Source organism: Geotrypetes seraphini, chromosome 3 (assembly GCF_902459505.1).
Source record: "Geotrypetes seraphini chromosome 3, aGeoSer1.1, whole genome shotgun sequence".
NCBI classification, from domain to species: domain Eukaryota; kingdom Metazoa; phylum Chordata; class Amphibia; order Gymnophiona; family Dermophiidae; genus Geotrypetes; species Geotrypetes seraphini.
The window spans coordinates 144602380-144624438 of NC_047086.1; the positions used below are offsets into that span (position 1 = coordinate 144602380).

Here is a 22059-nt window from a genome sequence, read left to right on the forward strand (position 1 = left end):
CCCTCCCCTTCCTGTTTACCTAGCCCTCCTTCCTTCCATTGGAGCTCCTTTCTTTGCTTTTAATTCCTGTAAACCGTGTCGAGCTCCACTTCTGTGAAGATGACACGGTATATAAACTTAAGGTTTAGTTTAGTTTAGAATCATATCTGCATCAATTTTCCTGGCTGTTTACTGAGCCGTCGGCATTTTTTTAGTTTGGTTTGCTTAATGGATTCCCTATAATTCTCCATTTTTTGGTTATGATCACTCTCCAGTGTGGCATATTCTGTATCATTCCCACTGGCTTGTTTAATTACGATTTTCAATTCCTCAATATTGTGTTTTAACTCTTGTTCTAATGCTGTGATTTGTTCAATAATTAACAGTATTAAGTCCATACTACACTTATTGAGAATAGAACACCATTTGTCTTTAAACTGTTGATTTTGAGCAAACAGTGTGGGTCCCTTCTGAATCCGTAAGCACCCTAGGATCATGCCAGTTGCCACATATTGGGCTAGGGTATTAGCGTGCAGTTCTGCCCTAATCAATTTCATATGCTGATTTTCCAGATCAAACCACGATGATGATCCCACAGTGGCAGCATTTCCATCACATAGAGTAGGTCTATTTATTAATTCTGTTCTTCTTTCTTCCGAAAAGCTAAATAATTCCTTATTCACAATATATTGAGCCATCCTCACCAAATGTGAAGGGGAACCGTCAAAACTTCAAATGAGGTGTAATATTCACAAAACAATCAGTTCTTGTTGTAATTGGGATATCAGGATGACCCCTGGAGGCAACTAGCTCCTTAGGTCAGGCAATTCCTCATACATCCCTTTTTTTGGGAAACGTTCATAAATAATTTTTAATTAGTGTCTTAATTTATATAAATAATATATTGATTAAATAACTTAGCTTTAGGTATGAAGCAGTCTCATTTTTTTGTTAATCTCCAGCATTACCGCTTGGAGAGACGCTTCAGCGTTCACTTAACGCTCCCCTGGCCAACGCGTTTCGCCACACTTTATCTAGGCTGGGGGCTCTACAGAGAAAAAACAAAAAAAGAGGGGTTAAAATCTAAATTATATCACAGAAGATGTGACAATTAAAGAGAATCATACCTGCATCAATTTTCCTGGCTGTTTACTGAGCTGTCGGCATCCAACGAAATATGGCCGCAGCGTTCTTACACCCACTAAAATATCACATCCGGGATCAAAAAAATGAATGAAATAACCCAAGAATCTCCTTAAAGGGAATGCATAAACCAAATGGAGAATATATTTATAAATCTACTTGGGCTAACTAGTCAGAGGTCTCATTGAGACCTTCCGGGTTCATAGACTTCAACAAAAACATCCATCTCAGTTCTTTTAAATTTAAATTTCTTTCGATGTTGCCACCCTCCCACCCTACTGTAACCATATCCATTACTCTCCATTTAAGATCCCCCAAGGTATGGCCACAAAGTTTCCAGTGCCGTACCAAAGGGGAGGATTCATTTTTGGTATGAACACAGGATTTATGTTCCATCAGGCGTGTTTTAATGGTGAGGATTTGTCCTCCTTTAGCACATCCAACGGCCCCACCGCTTCCTTCGCAGGTTGTTTCCCCTTAATATATCGAAAGAATGGCTTGAAGTTTTTCGCCTCCTTGGCAATTTTTTCCTCGTAGTCCCTTTTGGCCCCTCTTACCGCCTTATGGTACCTGCATTGATGTTGCTTGTGCTTTTTCCAGTTTTCATCCGTTTTTGATCTTTTCCATACTTTAAAATAAATCTTGTCTCTGATTGCTTCTTTCACTTGTACAGTGAGCCATGCCGGTTCCTTGTTCTTTTTCCATTTGGATTCCTTGTTGATACGCGGTATATATATAGATTTTGTGCCTCGGTGACTGTGTCCTTGAAAAGGCACCATGCTTGCTCTAGCGTTTTTACAGCACCTATCCTTTTCTTAATCTTCTTCCCCACCATGAGTCTCATCCCTTCGTAATTCCCTTTTTGGAAGTTCAGCACTGTGGCCGTCGTTCTGGATCGTTGTTTCACCCCCGTGTCCAGATTGAACAGATCATATTATGATCACTGCTTCCCAGCGTCCCTTCTACTTCTACATCTTGCGCCGGTCCTTGTAGTCCATTTAGAAGTAAGTCCAGAATTGCATTTCCTCTCGTGTTTTCCTTGACAAGTTGTTCAAGGAAGCAATTGCCCACTGCATCCAGGAATTAGGTTTCCCTGCTGCAGCTGGAGGTGCCTAGGTTCCAGTCTATCCCCGGGTAATTGAAGTCACCCATGATAACTGTATTTCCTCCCTTGCAGTTGAGGTTAATCTCAGCCTTCATTTCTTCATCAATTTTTTCGGACTGGCCTGGGGGTCGATAGTAGATGCCGATCTTCATTTCCGTTCCATTTGTTCCTGGAATTTTGACCCATAGAGATTCTAACTTATTCTTTGTTTCCAGCGTGTTCTCTTCGGCAGACTCTATTCCCTCTTTGACGTACAGGGCAATGCCCCCACCTTTTTGACCCACACTATCTCTGCGGTATAGCTTGTATCCCGGTAGCACAGTGTCCCAGACATTTTCCTCGTTCCACCATGTTTCCGTGATGCCGATGATATCAAGGTGCTCTTTTTGTGCCATAGTTTCTAATTCACCCATCTTGTTCTTTAGACTCCTTGCATTCGTGTGGGGTAGAATATCTGAAATTTTACTGTTAACTATAAAATTATGAAATTTGTATTTCTGGACTTAAAATATGTACCAGAAAAATGTTTCTTTGATTATACTGTCAATCCATTGCTTTATACCTACTTCTGAGTGTTTGGAAATACTGTATTTGGCACAAACCAGCTTCCATCTTTGAAGAAATTATGTACATATATGGTCCACAAATATGAAAAAATTGTGATGGAAAGATCATGAAAAACATGTATATACTGAACTATGTGGGTATTAAATGGTTGCTTTACTTTCTCGGTAGTGCTGCTAAATAACCTTATAATATACTTCAACCTTTGGTTCTAAAGCATCACATACTGTTTTACCTGTTTTGCTACCCTGCCAGGATCCTAAAAAAGTAAATTAAGAACATAAGAACTGACATCTCCGGATCAGACCTTCGGTCCATGAAGTCTGGCGATCCGCACCTGGCGTAATTTTAGTCACCCATATCCCTCTATGCCTCTCGTAAGGAGATGTGCATCTAGTTTGCTTTTAAATCCTAGAACGGTGGATTCCACAATAACCTCCTCTGGGAGAGCATTCCAGTTGTCCAGCACTCGTTGCGTGAAGCAGAACTTCTTGATATTTGTCCTGGACTTGTCCCCCCTTAGCTTCAGTCCATGTCCTCATGTCCGTGTCACATTGGACATTGTAAATAATTTTTTTTCCTGCTCTATTTTGTCGATTCCTTTCAGTATTTTGAAAGTCTCGATCATATCCCCTCGCTGTCTCCTTTTCTCAAGGGAGAACAATCCCAATCTCTTAAGTCGTTCCTTGTATTCCAAGTTCTCCATACCTTTTATTAGCTTTGTTGCTTGTCTCTGCATCCTCTCCAGCAGTTTTATATTCTTCTTTAGGTTGGAGACAAATGTTGGACACAGTATTCCAAGTGTGGTCTGACCATTGCTCTATAAAGCGGCATAACTTTCTCCAATCTACTCATGATTCCTTTCTTTATCATGCCTAACATTCTATTTGCTTTCTTTGCTGCTGCCGTGCATTGTGCCAAGGGTTTCAGTACACCGAGGTCCTTTTCTTGTTCGCTCTTACCCAGAGTTGCACCTGACATTCTATACTCGTGCTCCTTGTTCTTTCTGCCTAAATGCATCACTTTGCACTTTTCCACATTAAATTTCATCTGTCATCAGTGGCGTACCTAGGGGGGGGCGGGGGGGGCGGGCCGCCCCGGGTACCAGCCCTGAGGGGGTGTTCCCGGCCTTGCCGCTCAGTCCCCCCCACGCCCGAAGGACCGCTCGCCCCACTGACCTTCCAGCACACCTATGAAGCAGCCCGCAGCAGGATCGCGACGTCAGCAATCCCTCAGCTGCTTGGGCGCTGCTTCCTGCGCCGCGGTCCCGTCCCTCCTCTGACGTCAGAGGAGGGGGCGGGACCGCGGCGCAGGAAGCAGCTCCTAAGCAGCGCAAAGATAGCTGACGTCGCGTCGCGATCCTGCTGCGGCTGCTTCATAGGTAGTGCGGGGAGGCCAGGGGGGCGAATGGTCCTTCGGGGTGGGTCGGGGCATCAGGCCTTCAGGGTGGGGCGGGCGGGCGGGCAGGCAGACTTTCAAGGGGGAGGGGGGTGACAGGCAGGCAGGCAGGCCTTCAAGGGGGGGTGCAGGTCTTCGGGGGGGGGGGGTGCAGACCTTCAAGGGGGTGCAGGCCTTCAAGGGGGGGACAGGCAGGCAGGCCTTCAAGGGGGGGACAGGCCTACAAGGGGGGGGGACAGGCCTACAAGGGGGGGGGGACAGGCCTACAAGGGGGTGCAGGCCTACAAGGGGGGGGGGGACAGGCCTTCAAGGGGGGACAGGCCTTCAGGGGGGGTGCATGCCTTCAGGGGGGGTGCCGACCTTCAAGGGGGTGCAGGTCTTCAAGGGGGGGACAGGCAGGCAGGCCTTCAAGTGGGGGGACAGGCCTTCGGGGGGGTGCAGGCCTTCGGGGGGGGTGCAGACCTTCAAGGGGGTGCAGGCCTTCAAGGGAGGGGACAGGCCTTCAAGGGGGGGGACAGGCAGGCAGGCCTTCAAGGGGGGGACAGGCCTACAAGGGGGTGGGACAGGCCTTCAAGGGGGTGCAGGCCTTTGGGGGGGTGCCAACCTTCAAGGGGGGGTGCAGGCCTTCAAGGGGGGGACAGGCCTTCAAGGGGGGGACAGGCCTACAAGGGGGTGGGACAGGCCTTCAAGGGGGTGCAGGCCTTTGGGGGGGTGCCAACCTTCAAGGGGGGGTGCAGGCCTTCAAGGGGGGGGGGGACAGGCCTTCAAGGGGGGACAAGCAGGCAGGCCTTCAAGGGGGGGTCAGGCCTTCAAGGGGGTGGGACAGGCCTTCAAGGGGGTGCAGGCCTTTGGGGGGGTGCCAACCTTCAAGGGGGGGTGCAGGCCTACAAGGGGGTGGGACAGGCCTTCAAGGGGGTGCAGGCCTTTGGGGGGGTGCCAACCTTCAAGGGGGGGTGCAGGCCTTCAAGGGGGGGGGGGACAGGCCTTCAAGGGGGGACAAGCAGGCAGGCCTTCAAGGGGGGGTCAGGCCTTCAAGAGGGGGGACAGGCCTTCGGGGGTGCAGGCCTTCGGGGTGGGTGCAGGCCTTCGGGGTGGGTGCAGGCATTCGGGGTGGGTGCAGGCCTTCGGGATGGGTGCAGGCCTTCAGGGGGGGACAGACCTTCGGGTGGGGGGTACAATCCTTCGGGGAGAGTGCAGGCCTTCAGGGGTGGGGTTTAGGCCTTCAGAGGGGGACAGACCTTCGGGTGGGAGGTAAAGTCCTTCGGGGGGGTGCAGGTCTTCAGGGGTGGGGTGTAACCCTTCGGAGGGGGGACAGACCTTCGGGGGAGGGGGGTCCTGGTGTAAAAGTACACAGAGGGAGAGAGGGAAGGGGGGGTTCAAAGATACGTGCATATGCCAGACTTTGGGGGTTAGAAATAATGGGTCTAAAAACAGAGGAGTGGGAGAGAGATGGTGCATAATGGGATTTAGGGAGGGAAGGAACAGAAAGGGAGAGAACTTGGAAACAGGGGATGGTGTGGAGGGGGGATAGAGATACTGGATAGGAGGATAGTTGGGAACAGAAAGGGAGAGATGGTGGATCCTGGGGTGGTGGGGAGTTGAGAAAAGGTGAATCTGTGGATGGAGACAAAAAAAAGGAAAGATGCCAGATCTCCGGGAGAGGGAAGGGAAACGGAAGGGGAGAACAGAGATGGCAGACGGATGGTTAGCACGGAGAAAGGAGACCCTGGCAAGCAAGACAACAAGAGCCTGGGACCAACAAGATTTGAATATTGATCAGAGAACAAAAGGTAGAAAAAATAATTTTATTTTCTGTTTTGTGATTACAATATGTTAGATTTGAAAAGTGTACATGAGACAGCTTGAAATGGGAACTTTTCTATTTTTGTGAATGGCAAGGCTGAGTTCAGTTAAAATATATGCTTTATAAGAAAATATAATAATGTGTTTTATAAAGTTTATAAGCATTGCTGGCATACTCGGTGAGGTGTTCCTAGTGTTGGTGGTGGTGGTAGCATGTCAGTGTGTTGAGAGGAAGAGGTAGTCTGGGAAATTCTGCTGAGCAAACTCTGGGCCCATTTCCACCCCCAGTTAGTCCACTCCACTCAACTGGTTCACACACTGAGTGGGTCTTTGGGTGTTATTTCTGGGTAGTTGTTTTAGAATCTCTTCCAGTGGTTTGTCAGTATCTCCTTCTGGTCCAAGGAAGGAAACTTTGTCAACCTTAGCATTGACCTTCAGAATATGTTTGTAACAGCGCTGCTTGTGTGGCATTAGGCTATGTAGTGATCGAAAGAAAAAAACAGACCTTTGCACATTTTTGCACTATATGGTGGGTGTATGAGGAGATTCATTTCCTGCACAGTTAAGTCCATGTGAAGTTACCTTGTGCTGTATTTGACATCTAGCAAGGTCTCTGTTTGGAAGGAAAGATCTAAGCTTAAAAATGAAGTGGCCAGAAGTTATGTTAAAAGTAGATAGCGTAGCTGGTTTTAAGAAAGGTTTGGACAAATTCCTGGAGGAAAAGTCCATTGTCTGTTATTAAGACATGGGGGAAGCGTCTGCTTGCCCTGGATTGGTGCACTCAGCAGCAACAAATACTAGTTTTGGCTGGCTCTTTCCCCGCATTTCTCCTCTCTTCCCCACGATTTAATATCCAGTTCAGGCAGTAAGTAAATGCATCGGCAGGGGGGGTCTGGTAAGTCTTGGGGGCTGGGGATGGAAGGTGAGAATCAGTTCTGTAGGCTATCAGAAATTTGCTTAATTATCTACTCACACAGAAAAGCAGTAAAGTCAATAGGTTCTCTGAGTGGGAACAACCTGTTTGATCTTGCACTCTTGTGATTGACCAATTGTTTATCACTGTTTAATTTATCACATTGATTAATTTGAGCACACCTGAGGTGTCCTATGATGGTGTGCACTGCAGGCAGAGGAGCCTTATTGTGTAAAGCACTGGAGAATTCTCTCCTCTCGCTTACCTCTCACGCTGAGGACACCCTGCTTCAGTATAATCATTTATATGATTTATCTTATAAACATTATTATGTGGTCTTTTCCTCAAGTGCTGAGACATCAGGTTGTTCCCACTTGGAGAACCTATTGACTTTTACTGCTTTTCTGTGTGGCTTTAACATTTTTGCTATTCAGTATACCTAAACTATTATTCAGTAGAAAAAATTTGGTTTGTTCAATCAAATCCTGTGTGGACATTGGACTTCTATGAGTGAATGTTCTGCTTGATTGAACAAACTAAATTTTTTCTACTGAATAATAGTCTAGGTACAATGAAAGTAAATAGCAAAAATGTTTGAGTAGATAATTAAGGAAATCTTTTTCATATTGCTTGCTTATGGACTGGGAAAAAAGACTGTTCAAGCAAATGTCTCCAGAACTGCTTTAATGGAAAAATGTGATTTTTTTTTTTAAGTACTTTGTGAAATTTATTGTTGTTGTGAAATTTATTGTTATACTTTGTTTAAACTTAAAAAGCGGTGTCATTAACAGTGAATCTAATCGAAAAATCGATTCAACAGGGTGAATCGAATCGAATGAAATATTTTTCTCTGAATCGGGCAGCACTATTGGCTACCATGAGAATGGGCTACTGGGCATGATGGACCATTGGTGTGACCCAGTTAGGCTATTCTTATGTTATGTTCTCATCTGTAGGGGCCTTTGTTTTCACTTCTTATTTTAATGTATTTTTTTCCTGGGAACTTATCAGTGTTTTTTTATAATGGGAACAAAAATGGAAGAGAATTAATGTGTGTGGAATGGGGGGGTAACTAATTTCTTCAGCTAAATAATTCAATCCACTTCAAACAGACATAGGAGAACTCACGCACCATTCACATACCCTCCAACCAAAAACGTCAAAAGAAAAAAACTGTTCGACAACCTCCTAGCCATTCGAGCTGCAACACTTGACCCCCAACTCTACAACCTATTGACCTCGACCACAAACTACAAAACCTTAAAAAAAGAAATAAAAACCCTTCTATTCAAAAAACACATAAAACCAAACTAACATAATCAGAACTGTCCCAAGCATCACCTGCAACTACTCCATATGTACTTCTGATGTCATGACAATTCAGACATAATTTATGTTATGTTATGTTTGGAATAATGGTTACATAAATGAGGTTCAATAAAAGAAAATTTTCACTGCCTGTTTCTTTTTTTTTTTTTTTTGGTGCCGTTTCTATTCTGACCATTTATTCCATTTCATGGTTATTGCAAAAAAAAAAAAAAAAAAAATTTTACATGGGGGGGGGGGGGGGTGTCAAAAAATGATGGGCCCCGGGTGCCACATACCCTAGGTACGCCACTGTCTGTCATTTCTCCGCCCATTTCTCTAACTGACACAAGTCACTCTGGAGTTCCTCGCTATCCTTCTGCGATCTGATTGCCCGGCTAAGCTTTGTGTCGTCTGCAAACTTGATTATCTCACTGGATGTTCCTTCTTCTAGGTCATTGATGAAAATATTAAATAAGATGGGCCCAAGTACCGAGCCCTGGGGCACACCGCTAGTCACTTTCTCCCAGTCTGAGAACTTCCCATTTATGCCCACTCTCTGCTTTCTGTTCTCCAGCCAATTGCCTATCCATCTTAGTATATCTCCCTCTATTCCATGGCTTTGTAGTTTCCTGAGAAGTCTCTCATGTGGAACCTTGTCGAACGCTTTCTGGAAGTCCAAGTATATTATGTCTACTGGTTCTCCACTATCAATATGTTTGTTCACGGTCTCAAAAAATTGAAGTAAATTCGTCAAACATGATTTCCCTTTCCTGAAGCCATGTTGACTGGCTCTCATCAGGTCGTGTGTATCCAAGTGCCAGACTATGCTATCTTTAATGAGTGCTTCAACCATCTTTCCAGGGACAGACGTAAGACTCAAAGGTCTGTAGTTGCCCGGTTCTCCTCTTGATCCTTTTTTGAAAATTGGCGTGACGTTCGCTATCTTCCAATCATCCGGTATCTGTCCAGTTCTAATTGACAGGTTGGCAAGTTTTTGCAAAAGCTCTCCGATTTCAACCTTCAGTTCTTTTAAGACTCTTGGGTAATTCCATCAGGTCCAGGGGATTTGTCGCTTTTAAGATTATCGATCTGGTGGTATATCTGGTCCAAGTCCACTTCTACTGTGGTGAGGCTGTCCTCTATTACTCCTTTGAACACTTTTACTGCTTCTGGTATTGTTGCGGTGTCCTCTTTCGTAAAGACAGACGCAAAGGAATTTAGTCTGTCTGCAATTTGTTTGTCTTCCTTGATGTACCCTTTTCTTCCCTGGTCATCCAGCGGTCCCACCGCCACTTTTGCAGGTTTTTTTCCCTTTTACGTATCTAAAGAAGGGTTTGAAATTTTTGGCCTCTTGCGCTATTTTCTCCTCATAGTCCTATTTGGCATCCCTCACCGCCTTGTGACATTTCTTCTGATCATCTTTGTGTTTGTTCCAAGCTTCGGTTGTTTTTGTGCGTTTCCATTTTTTAATTTCATTCTGCTTATCCCAAGAACAAACAATGGTTTTCATAAGTCCATCTTAGCAATGGTTTATGGCCTTTTAGGAACTTGACTGAGTTCCAGAGTTTAATTATATTTATCCCAGGACAAGCAGACAGCATATTCTCACTGATGGGTGACGTCATTGACGGAGCCTCGGTACAGACCACTTTAAAAGTGCATCGCCACTTTAAGAATTCAAAAAGTTTGGGATTGCCCGAACCGCGCATGCACGAGTGCCTTCCCACCCGATGAGGGCGCGCAATCCTTCAGTTTCTTAGTTTCCATGGAGCTAAGAAGTTGCGTTTCAACGGCTGTTGAAAAATTTTCTTTTCGCTGCCTTCCTGCTCTCGCAGTTTTCTGACTTTTTAGTCAGTTTTTTTCTTTTCCTTCATCCTCAGGGTTTTTTCATCATCTACTCTGCCTTCAAGTCCTCCTCCTTTGCACATTCAATCCGGTAGTTATGTACTACATAAACCAGCAAGGAGGCTCGGGCTCTCTCCTGTTGTGTCAGGAGGCCCAGCACATATGGACTTGGACAACAGTTTGCAATCTGCTCTTGCTGCATGTCTGTATTCAAAGGGAACAGACTTCCATAGCAGACAACTCTACAGCTCTCTAGTTTGTATATTTGCACTCTACAAGTGGACTTGTTTGTGTCAATTTGCAATCACTAGTTGCTCCAGACTTTCCTTCCTTCTTCGTCTGATAGCAGCTGTTTTTCTCCTGGATTGGAAGGGCATGTTTTCTGTATGCATTCCCTCCACTTCTTTTCCTGTTGAGCATTTTATTCAAGCTCCAGAGAGATGTAGCCACCGTACGTCTTTTTTCTCGATGGTGGCCCAGGCTCCGTGGGTTCTCCCTTCTCCTTCAACTTAGCTTCAGAGAGCCCGTACCTCTGTGGATATTCCATACTCGGTTCAATCCGACTTAGAAGTCTTTAATTCATTCTAATCTGCTCTGATTTCTATTGTCAGTTGATTTTTCTCGGGCTGCGTTCTTCTCAGCCTCTTTATTATCTTATGGATGTTTCCAGGAGACCAGCCACTTTACAATGTTTCCATTACAAGTGATCTTGGATTTTTTTCTTGGTGTCTTCTTTCTCTTCATGATCTACATTCCTACGTAGTGGAATTGCTCATGAATTCTTTTCTTCTTTTGTCTGCTTTTAGTCTCAAGTTTTATCTCTCAGACTCTTTCAAGTGCTATTGCATTTTTTCCCTTTGTCAGTCGAGGGTCAACCTCTTCCTGGTTATTATCTGGTATCCAGGTTCATGACAGGGATTTTTAATATGTAATCACACCTCATGTTTTCATCTGTCGTTTGGGCCCTATTGTAGCCTTTTTCACTTGGTTTCCAGGATTATGATAGGGTTTTTTTCCCCTGTGAAACCACCTCTCTAGTCCCTTCATATCGTTTGGGACCTTACTGTAGTTCTTTTTAGTTCTTGCAGCCATTTTTTGGCGGTTCCTCTTTAGTTCTTGCCTGGCAAGTGTTATTCCTTATTGCTCTCACCTCTACCTGGAGGGTCGGTGAGTTACATGTATTAGTACCAGATTTACCCTTCACGGTTTTTCATCATGCCAAGGTGGTTCTATGTACATGTCCAAAGTTTCTTCTACAAGTTGTCACTTTTCTTTTCACTCAGTCAATTGTTCTGCCTGTGTTTTTTTCTACACCTCATTCTCCTACTGGAGAACCTGCTTTGTATACTTTGGACTGTAACTGGGCTTTGGTCTGCTACTTTGACCGATCAAAGTCTCAGCGACTTTTTCTCTAACTTTTCTTTTGATCCACACAAATTAGGGCATCTTGTATTTCAGAGAATGATTTACACCTGGCTAGCTGTCCGCATCTCGTTCTGCTCTACTCAGTCTGGCCTGACATGAGAAAGTCGTGTCACAGCATTCAGAATTAGAGCTATGGCATCTTTTGTTGTTTTCCTTAGATCTATACCATTTCGGACCTCTTACAGCTGCCATATGGTCGGTCCTCAGTTCATACCTTCACTTCTCACTACTGTCTGGATTTTTTCTCCAAACGGGATGAGCACTTCGGCCATTATGTATTTCAAATTATATTTCCTTTGGCCAACTCTCTCACCATCCCATCTCTGTTAGCTTGGAGGTCACACATCAGTGAGAATATGCTGTCTGCTTATCCTGGGATAAAGCACAGTTACTTACCGTAACAGGTGTTATCCCAGGACAAGCAGGCAGGTATTCTCACAAGTGGGTGACGTGATACAACGGAGCCCCGATGCTGACGCCTGACAAGCAGACTTGCTTGAAGAAACTCGAAGTTTCGAGTCGCCTGCACCGCGCATGCGCGAGTGCCTTCCCGCCCGACATCGGGCGCGTCTCCTCAGTTCTTATTTTTCCGCAGAGCCGAGAAGTCCGTCTTTGACTCTGCGTGAAGTGTTTTTCAATTGTGCCTTCTTTGTCCGCGGGTTTGGGTTTATTTTTCTCAGAATTGCCGGTTTTCTTCTTTATTTTCTTGTGGCGGAGCTTTTTCAGCCTATGTCACGGCCTGCAACCGGTTTTAAAAAGTGTTCCAAGTGCCAGCGCGCGATTTCCCTAATGGACTCTCATCGACACTGTCTTCGGTGTCTTGGGCCTCAACATCTCCCGAAATCGTGCCGGCCTTGCTCAGCACTTAAGCCTCGTGCTTTCAAGTGTTATTGCATCTTGTGGGAGCAGCTTTTCGGTATGGAGTTTTCGATGGAGCTTTTGTCCTCGAGAGGTGCTTCGCCTTCGACATCATCTGATGCGCTCCAGGCTTCCACACCTTCAGCTCTGAGCCTCATCAAACCTGCCTCGTTTGTACCGGCTATGTCTTCGACGCCTACTGCAGTGCCTTCCTCTGTCTCTTCAGGTCAGGTTGCGCAGCAACCCATTCCCCTGGTAGTGCTTAAAGTGCCCAAGGCTTCTAAGTCCAAGCACTCACACTGCCTCGAGGGAGCACGAAGCCTGTGCAGGTGGTCCCGTTGGAGACGCGGATCCATCCTTGCCGGCTTCGTTCCAGATCTTATTGGAGAAGCAATTCATTCAGCTCTTTACTACCATGGGGCCGAAGCTTCTCTCACAAATCCAGCCTGGGCATGCGGAGGTCTCCCGCGAGGTCGAGCCGCTTCCTGTGCCTCAGTCATATGCACACTCTCTACGGGGAGCAGAGTCTCTGCGAGTGTCTGGTCTGGCAGCTCGGCATGCATCGCAAGGAGCAGAGTCTTTGCCCATGCCTCTGTTGGAACCCGTGCACTCGATGCAAGGAGCAGAGTCTTTGCGAGTGCCTCAAGGAACTTCCGCTCAACAGTCTCTGCTTCGTTCCACAGCCTCCAGCCCTATCCATTCTCTGGGGGCTTTGGCGGGGACATGCTCTCCTCGATTGTCGAGGCCTGCTTCCAGGCACAGCTCGCATCATAGATCGAGGCATTCTTCGAAGCATTCATCCAGGCATGCCTCGCCTCATCGGAAGCAGCCTTTTCTTTAATATTCTCCACCGGCTGCTTCGAACCTGCCTGTCAAGAGGCAACATCCACAGAAGCAGCAGAAGCCTCAACCACCTGCTGTTCCTAAGGCTCCTCAGCCTTTTTGACTGTCTGGAAAAGAGCATAACCTCAGTCGTTCTGCCATTTCCCGTTTTTCCCCCTATCGGAGGTCGTCTCCATCATTTTTACCGATGGACAGCTGTTACCACTGACCTCTGGGTCATTTCCATCGTCAGGGAGGGATACTTTCTTCAGTTCCATCAAGTTCCTCTGGAACATCCGCCAAGAGAGTATCCTTCCAATTCTACCCAGACCGCCCTTCTTCTTCAGGAAGCTCAAGCTTTGCTTCAGCTCCGTGCCATCGAGCCAGTTCCTTTGGCTCAGCAGAACAAGGGATTTTACTCCCGGTACTTCCTTGTTCCGAAGAAGACGGGCGATCTGCGCCCCATTTTGGATCTCAGGGTGCTCAACAAATTTCTTGTCCGAGTAAAATTTTGCATGTTGACCCTGGCATCTCTGTATCCCCTCCTCGAGCAGAACGACTGGTTATGCTCTCTGGATCTCAAGGAGGCCTACACTCACATTCCCATCCATCCAGCCTCCCGTCAATACCTCAGATTTCGGGTGGGAGATCTACATTATCAATACAGAGTGCTCCCTTTTGGCCTGGCCTCGTCACCCAGAGTCTTCACCAAGTGTCTGGTAGTGGTGGCCGCAGCGCTCAGGAACCATGGTCTTCAGGTGTTTCCCTAGCTGGACGACTGGCTCATCAAGGATTCCACATCTCAGGGAGTCGACCTAGCGACCCAGCGGACTATCTGGTTCCTGCAGAGTCTGGGATTCAAAATGAACTTTCCAAAGTCCCATCTCCAGCCTTCTCAGACTTTTCCATTCATCGGAGCTGTTCTGGATACAGTCCAACTCAGAGTGTTCCTTCCTCAACAACGTCTGGAAGCTCTTCTCCATCTTTGTCATTCAGTCTCCTCTCGCCCGTCCATCTCGGCGAGACACACTGTGGTTCTTCTAGGTCACATGGCTTCCACAGTACATGTGACTCCTTTTGCCAGACTTCATCTCAGAATTCCTCAGTGGACCCTGGCATCTCAATGGACGCAGGTTTCCGACCCTCTGACTCGACACATCCAGGTGACTCCTGCTCTGACACAATCTCTATGCTGGTAGATGCTCTCTTCCAATCTATCCAGAGGCTTACTTTTTCACACGCCCCTCCATTCTTCAACTTACGCTTGGGGGGCTCATCTGGATGGTCTCCGTACTCAAGGCTATTGGACCAGTACGGACCGTCAGTGTCACATCAATCTCCTGGAACTCAGGGCGATTTTCAATGCTCTCAGTGCTTTCCAGCATCTGCTTCACGACCGTGTAGTCCTCATTCGCATGGACAATCAAGTCGCAATGTATTATGTCAACAAACAGGGAGGGACAGGGTCTGCCTCCCTTTGTCAAGAAGCTCTGAAAGTTTGGGATTGGGCAATTCGCCACAACACCTTCCTCAAAGCTGTCTACATTCAGGGGGCGGACAATGCCTTAGCAGACAACTTGAGTCGTCTTCTAAAGCCACATGAATGGACTCTCCATTCCACGCCCCTTCATCACATCTTCTCTCTGTGGGGCACGCCTCAGATAGATCTCTTTGCAGCTCCCCACAACTTCAAGCTGCCTCAGTTCTGCTCCAGGATCTACACTCCTCATCGCCTCGAGGCAGATGATTTTCTTCTGGACTGGACAAATCTCTTTCTATATGTGTTTCCTCCATTTCCTCTCATTCAAAAGACACTGGTCAAGCTGAAGTCCGACCATGCCACCATGATTCTGGTTGCTCCTCGGTGGCCCAGACAATCCTGGTACTCCCTTCTACTTCGACTCAGCAGCAGGGAGCCATACCTTCTACCAATTTTCCCTCTCTGCTTACGCAGCATCAGGAATCTCTACTTCATCCCAATCTGCAGTCTCTCCACCTGACAGCTTAGTTCCTCTCAAAATAGCTCCTCTACAGTTTTCTCAATTTGTGCGGATGTTTTGGAAGCTTCGAGGAAGCCTACTACTAGACAATGCTATCACCAAAAATGGACTAGATTTTCTACTTGGTGCTTTTCTCATCATAAGGAGCCTCATCGTTTCTCCTTATCTTCAGTTTTGGACTATCTGTTGCACCTGTCTCATTCTGGTCTCAAGTCTACCTCAATCCGAATCCATCTTAGTGCAATTGCTGCTTTCCACCAGCCTATTGAAGGGAAACCTCTCTCTGCTCATCATGTGGTTTCTAGATTCATGAAAGGTCTTTTCAATGTCAAACCTCCTCTCAAACCGCCTCCAGTGGTTTGTGATCTCAATATTGTTCTTACTCAACTGATGAAGCCTCCATTTGAACCAATGGACAAGACTCATCTGAAGTATCTCACTTGGAAAGTGGTGTTTCTCATTGGCCTCACTTCTGCTCGACGAGTCAGTGAGCTTCAAGCTTTGGTTGCGGATCCACCTTTTACAGTGTTCCACCATGACAAGGTGGTTCTTCGCACTCATCCAAAGTTCCTTCCTAAAGTGGTCTCGGAGTTTCATCTCAACCAATCCATTGTTTTTCCAGTGTTTTTTCCAAAGCCTCATTCTCACCCTGGAGAATCAGCTCTGCATACTCTGGACTTTGGCTTTCTACTTGGAACGCACCAAATCGCACAGAACTGCTCCTCAACTTTTTGACTCCTTTGATCCGAACAAGTTTGGACGTCCTATCTCTAAGCGTACCATCTCTAATTGGATGGCGGCTTGTATCTCATTCTGCTATGCCCAGGCTGGATTTCCTCTTCACAATAAAGTCACAGCCCATAAGGTCAGAGCAATGGCAGCTTCTTTGGCTTTCCTCAGATCTACACCTATTGAGGAAATTTGTAAAGCTGCCACTTGGTCCTCGGTTCATACCTTCACTTCTCATTATTGTCTGGATACTTTCTTCAGACGGGATGGACAGTTTGGCCAAACAGTATTACAAAATTTATTCTCCTAAGTTGCCAACACCCCCGCCATCCCATTCTGGTTAGCTTGGAAGCCACCTACTTGTGAGAATACCTGCCTGCTTGTCCTGGGATAAAGCACAGTTACTTACCGTAACAGGTGTTATCCAGGGACAGCAGGTAGCTATTCTCACATCCCACCCACCTCCCCTGGGTTGGCTTCTCTGCTAGCTATCTGACCTGAGGAGACGCGCCCGATGTCGGGTGGGAAGACACTCGCACATTGTCACAAACCCGATACTGAGGTCAAGTTTGTGCCTGTGAAAATACAAAAACCCCTAATCTTTAAAAGGGCTGATCAATGTAGCAGCAGTGCTAACAGTGGAGAGCAGGATTCTAGCCCTGATGAGAGTGCCCAAGAGCAGGAGCCCTGGGGGGAGGGGAAACAGGATGAGTTTGAGAACTTCCCTGAACCTAGAACAGTCCCTGCTAAAAAGCACTCTGGTAGGCAGGCTCTTAATCAAGCTAGCACACAGCTCCTGAGACTAATTGAGCAACACCAGAAGGCTCAGCAAAAGCCAACCCATTCCCCTTTCAGGATAGGGCGTGGCTTTCTCATATCTGGTCATAACCAGCAGTCCAAGCTGGGAAGATTCAGTCTGGATCCAACCTTGGAAGGAGACTCATGGCCAGGTGCTGCTCCCGTGGCTCAGCAAGGGAAGGAGATTGAGATGAAGGACCTGAGTAATTTCCCTTTGGCAAGCCTACCTGAGGAAGCAATGGATATTACCTGTGAGCCTGGAGAAGAATGCATGGAAGAAAGTTAAGTTGTTTTTTTTCTATGTTTTTGCTTCTCTTTCAAAACTGATTGGTGTTTTGAGGCACCTGGGACTGTGTGTGTGTGTGAGCATTTTTATTAAGGCTCACCCTAAAGAAACTCTAAGGACTGTGAACTCTGTTTTGAGTTTTGTTTTTCCTTTTTTCTTTTGTGATAAGGAGCTACTGATTGTTTTCCAGTGGGAGTTGTGGGGTTTGAATTCACAAAGATCCAAGGTTGGGATAGAGGGGCCATTCTCTGGCAAGTTAATTAAGTGAATTCAGCAACTCCCCACCCCCACCAGCTTGGCTGGTTTAAAAGGGGAGAAGCCTGTGATACACCCAGGCTAACACAGTGTGCTTACTATAACAAACTGACTTTAAGCTTCAATAATAAGGACTATCTGAAAAAGGCTTACCCTGAGGAAAGGGCTGCTCATGTTTAGCTCTGAAGTAAGCTGGACTACTGAGCTTTCTTTTGGTTTCTTTTACTTTTTGATTTGGGACATGAGCACAGTGACTGTATTAAATAAAGTGTGCTATCTTTAAAAACTCAGATATCCTGAGCATTTTTGTGTGTCCTGACATTATTAGCACCAGCAGGGCCTTTCAATTCGTGAAGGCACGTCCAGGAACTGTGTTTGTGCGCAGCACCCGGTAGCCATTCTGACTAGCCAATACCGGGTGTGCGACAACATGCGCGGTGCGGGCGAATTGAAACTTCGAGTTTCTTCAAGCAAGTCTGCTTGTGAGGCGTCCGCATCGGGGCTCCGTTGGATCACGTCACCCACTTGTGAGAATAGCTGCCTGCTGTCCCTGGATAACTCCTGTTACGGTAAGTAACTGTGCTTTATCCAGGAACAGCAGGAAGCCAATTCTCACAACCCGCCCAGCTCCCCGGGTTGGTTTCTTGGCTGGCGTATCTTAACTGAAGGACCGCGTGACCTCATCGGGCGGGAAGGCACTCGCGCATGCGCGGTTTGGACTATCTCAAACTTTTTGAATTCTTAAAGTGGCGATGCACTTTTAAAGTGGTCTGTACCGGGGCTCCGTCAGTGATGTCACCCATCAGTGAGAATATTTGCCTGCTGTCCCTGGATAACACCTGTTACGGTAAGTAACTGTGCTATTTGGTGAAGCAATATTTTCTCTGATTTGTTTTACGACTAAATGTACTATTTACTAACTTCATTGCTCAAAGTTTTGGACTTTCATGTATGTTTGTTTGTTTTTTGGGGGGGTTGATGTTTCTCAAGTGAGAACTCCCAAACAAAGCTCAAGGATTCTGCATCATCCTTTTTTTTCCTGCTTCCAATTTCTTGGAAAAAACTTGACTGTGTAGAACACAAGGTTATTTCAGGATAAAGCAATCTCTAAACCTTGTAGATCAGTGGTCTTCATTACTTTTCAAGCTGGAGCCACTTTGGATTCTAATGAGCTGAAGGAGAGCCACCAAAATCTTCCCAGGTAGGGCATGATACTGCTGACCAATATCCAATGATATCCATTAGCATTAGCCTACCTTTAGACTTCATTGGGGTCAACAGTTGTGAGCATTTTCAAATGCATTCTCTTTTGTCTATTCAGAAATGCATTGTCCTTCAAGCATGAGCCTGGGTAGAGAGGCATAATAGCAGAAACCCGAGGGCTGGCAAATCAGCCCCCAGATGTAGCCTGGTAGTGGTGTTTAAAGTACAGAATGACACGGGAACAAGTTTGGAGTATTGTGTTCAGTTTTGAGGTTATATCTGGCTATGGATAAAAGAAGACTAGATGCAGTCTAGAGGAAGGTGATGAAAATGGTAGGGAGTTTGCACCAAAAGATGTACGTGAAGAGACTGGAAGAACAGAGTATGTGTACTCTAGAGGAGAAATAGGGGGTGATACTAGGGGCATTCAATAATTTATCTACCTGAATATGAAAGAAAGTAGTAAGCATGTTGAAACAAGTCTGTGCATGTTGTAACGTTTCAAAGTTACTCATGCACAGGTGTGGCTCAGTTTGAGTATCATTCCACGAGATAGATGTCAGGACAGTGCTTGTGCGAATCAAGTAAGAAACTGCTAGATTTTGAGTACTGTTTGGTGATAAAATTTCTCACAAAAGAAAGGAAACAAGCTAAAGGAGGTCCATGAATACATGATTGCAGTTTATGGTGAGTCTATCCCATCATCCTGCAAAGTAAAATTTTGGAGCAAGCAGTTTAAGTGAGGTAGAGAGTCCGTTGAAGATGACCCTCACACTGGACAGCCTTTGGAAGCAACTTCCACAGAAATGTGCAAGAAAGTCAGTTTAAGGGTTCCTGAATAGCTGAAGAAATGGGCATCGCCACAGGTACAGTTTGGAAAATAATTAGTTCATGAAAAGTTGGGCATGTCCAAGGTTAGTGCAAGATGGATTTCAAGAATACTGATACCTTTTCAGAAGGCCACGTGGCTCCAATGCTGTCAGGAGAACTTGGAGATGCTCTGTGAAAACCAAGTGAATTTTTTTCATCGTTTGGTGACTGGAGATGAGACTTGGGTCCAACACAGAGATCCTGAGTCCAAAATGGAGTCAATGCAGTAGAAGCACAAGTCCATCCCCCACCTCAAAAAAGTTCAAGACACAAAAATCTGCAGGCAAAGTCATGGCAACTGTCTTCTGGGATGATGAAGGAATTTTGCTTCTGGAGTTCATGCCACACAGAGAGTTGCAGTACAAAAGGAAGTGGGAACGGACAATGAACACTCCACTGAAGATCACTCATGTAAAACCAACTTGTTTATTTCAGAAAAGGACAAGCAGAAGCTGTGGACCTGACACAGCACTGTGTTTTGGCATCTGAGGAACGCCTGCATCAGGGGTCACTGTGGCATATATGTTCACAGATGACAGACAGGTCTGGGATAAAACAAAGCTCGGTCCAGCTAACATGCCAGAGTAACCCAAATCACTGAAAAGCTATGGAAGTGGGTTGTCTGTCCTGTTGGACATTTTGTTATTTACACAGAGAGTTGCGCCAACACAGTGATCGCTTTGTAGGAGTCAAGGAGAAAAGACAAGGATAACTCACAGCAAGTGTGCTGCTTCTTTACGACAATGCGTCAGTGCACATGTCATGACAATCACAGGCTGCTATCCGAGAATGTGGGTTTCAGGAACTGAACCATCTACCATACAGTACTGACCTGGCTCCCTCGGATTATTTCCTATTCCGAGTTTTAAAGAAATCTCTCTGTGGACAGCGGTTCTCAAGTAATAAAGATGTTGAGGAAGTTGTGACATCCTGATTTGAAGGTCAAACAGAGTTATTTTCAAAGGAGTTAAAATCATTGCAGGAAAAGTGGATGAAGTGTATGGCGTTATCAGACAGACCTTCAGGAGAATGGGCCCTGGTGTAGAAGTACACGAAGGGAGGGTCAAAGAGATGTGCATATGCTGGACTTTGGGGGAAGAAATAATGGGTCAAAAATAGAGAGGGAGAGAGATGATGGGCAATGGGATTTAGGGAGGGAAGGAACAGAAAGGGAGAGAAGTTAGACACAAGGGATGGTGTGGAGGGGGGGATAGAGATACTGAATAGGAGGATAGTTGGGAAAAGAAAGGCGGAGATGGTGGACCCTGGGGTGGTGGGGAAGGAGGGAGAGATGCTGGATGAAAGGGTAGTTGAGAAAAGGTGGATCTGTGGATGGAGATGAAAAAAAGGAAAGATGCCAGACCTCTGGGAGAGGGAGGGGAAACGGAAGGGGAAGACAGAGATGGCAGATGGATGGTTAGCACGGAGAAAGGAGACCTTGGCAATCAAGTTATCAGTAGACAACCAGAGCCTGGGACCAACAAGATTTGAATAAGGACCAGACAACAAAAGGAAGAAAAAAAATCATTTTATTTTCTGTTTTGTGATTACAATATGTCAAATTTGAAATGTGTATCCTGCCAGAGCTGGTGTTAGATCGCAAATGTGAGCTAGGATTTAACAGAGAGAGGAAAAGTCGTCTTTGTTTGTTTACACCACAGCGCCAGTGTGGTTAGGAGAAGGGAAAGGGAGTGAAGAAGTTATAAAATAAACCCACCAGGATGTTTTAAAAAAACACCCAATTGGGCAGGAAAATCGAATCAAATCGTAAAATCGATTCAATAGGCTGAATTTAATCAAATCGAAATTTTTTTTCCTGAATTGGGCAGCACTAATGCCTTGGAATCCGAACTTAATCCGTTCCAGAACCCCGTTCAAGTTCCAAAGCGTTCGAGTTCCAAGACAATTTTTCCCATTGAAAATAATAGAAACTGGATTTTAACAGGAAATACACAGGATTTTAAGGTAAAATATTAACAAATATTCCAATGCAGCATTCAGATTCTGGGGCAGAAACACACACATACAATGTGCAGGGTGTTCGGATTCCAAAGCAGAGTTCAGATTCTGGGGCAAAATTTACTATAAAAAAAGTTTGGATTCCAAAACGTTTGAGTTCTGGGGCATTCGGATTCCGAGGTACCACTATATATAGAATATTTGAACAGGCTGGATTTTCTGTTACTTTGAATAAAAGGGTGCATTTACCAATTTAAAAAAACAATTCAAACCCTACGTTAGAAAAGAACAAAAGGAATAGAACTTTGCAAATAAGAATAAGGAAATAAGAATAGGAATCATCAAGTTCAAGTTCAAGTTTATTGATTTTGATATACCAACCATCAAATTAATATCTAGCTGGTTTACATTAAGATTACAGGATAGAAAAGAAAAAAAAAAATAACAGTAAAAGTATATATATAATTAATTTAATAGTATTGTGTGAACATAAATAACATTACACGACAAACTGGAAAGTGAGGGTGGAAGGGAGGGAAGGTTAAAAGTTACATATTGGAGATAGAAAAAGGTGATAGTGGGGTTAGGATAAAACATGAGGGGGGGTCATAATATCAGAGCTATTTAATGTTTGCAAAAGAGGGAATAAGTGAGACTCTATATGATATCAAATGCATCGCGGAAGAGGAAGGTTTTTAGTCCTGTCTTAAATTTGTCAATTCGTGGCTCGTTGCGGAGGTACAGTGGTATGGAGTTCCAGAGGGTTGGGGCAGTTACTGCAAAATTTACTTTTCGT

The 22059-nt window shown here is 45.5% G+C and overlaps 1 protein-coding gene across 3 annotated transcripts in view; it reads left to right on the forward strand.

The window, feature by feature from the left end:
- The window catches only part of LOC117357948 (WAP four-disulfide core domain protein 3-like), a 138939-nt gene that overhangs the window by 42036 nt on the left and 74844 nt on the right, over window positions 1-22059 (forward strand). Inside the window, exon 1 of one of the 3 annotated variants that reach the window (XM_033939231.1) lies at window positions 17810-18078. The exons of the other annotated variants lie outside the window; for them this stretch is intronic. Coding sequence (XP_033795122.1) covers window positions 17937-18078 — 142 coding nt within the window. The 5' untranslated portion in view covers window positions 17810-17936. Of the gene's footprint in view, window positions 1-17809; window positions 18079-22059 lie in introns of those variants that run through there. 3 annotated transcript variants of the gene reach the window in all.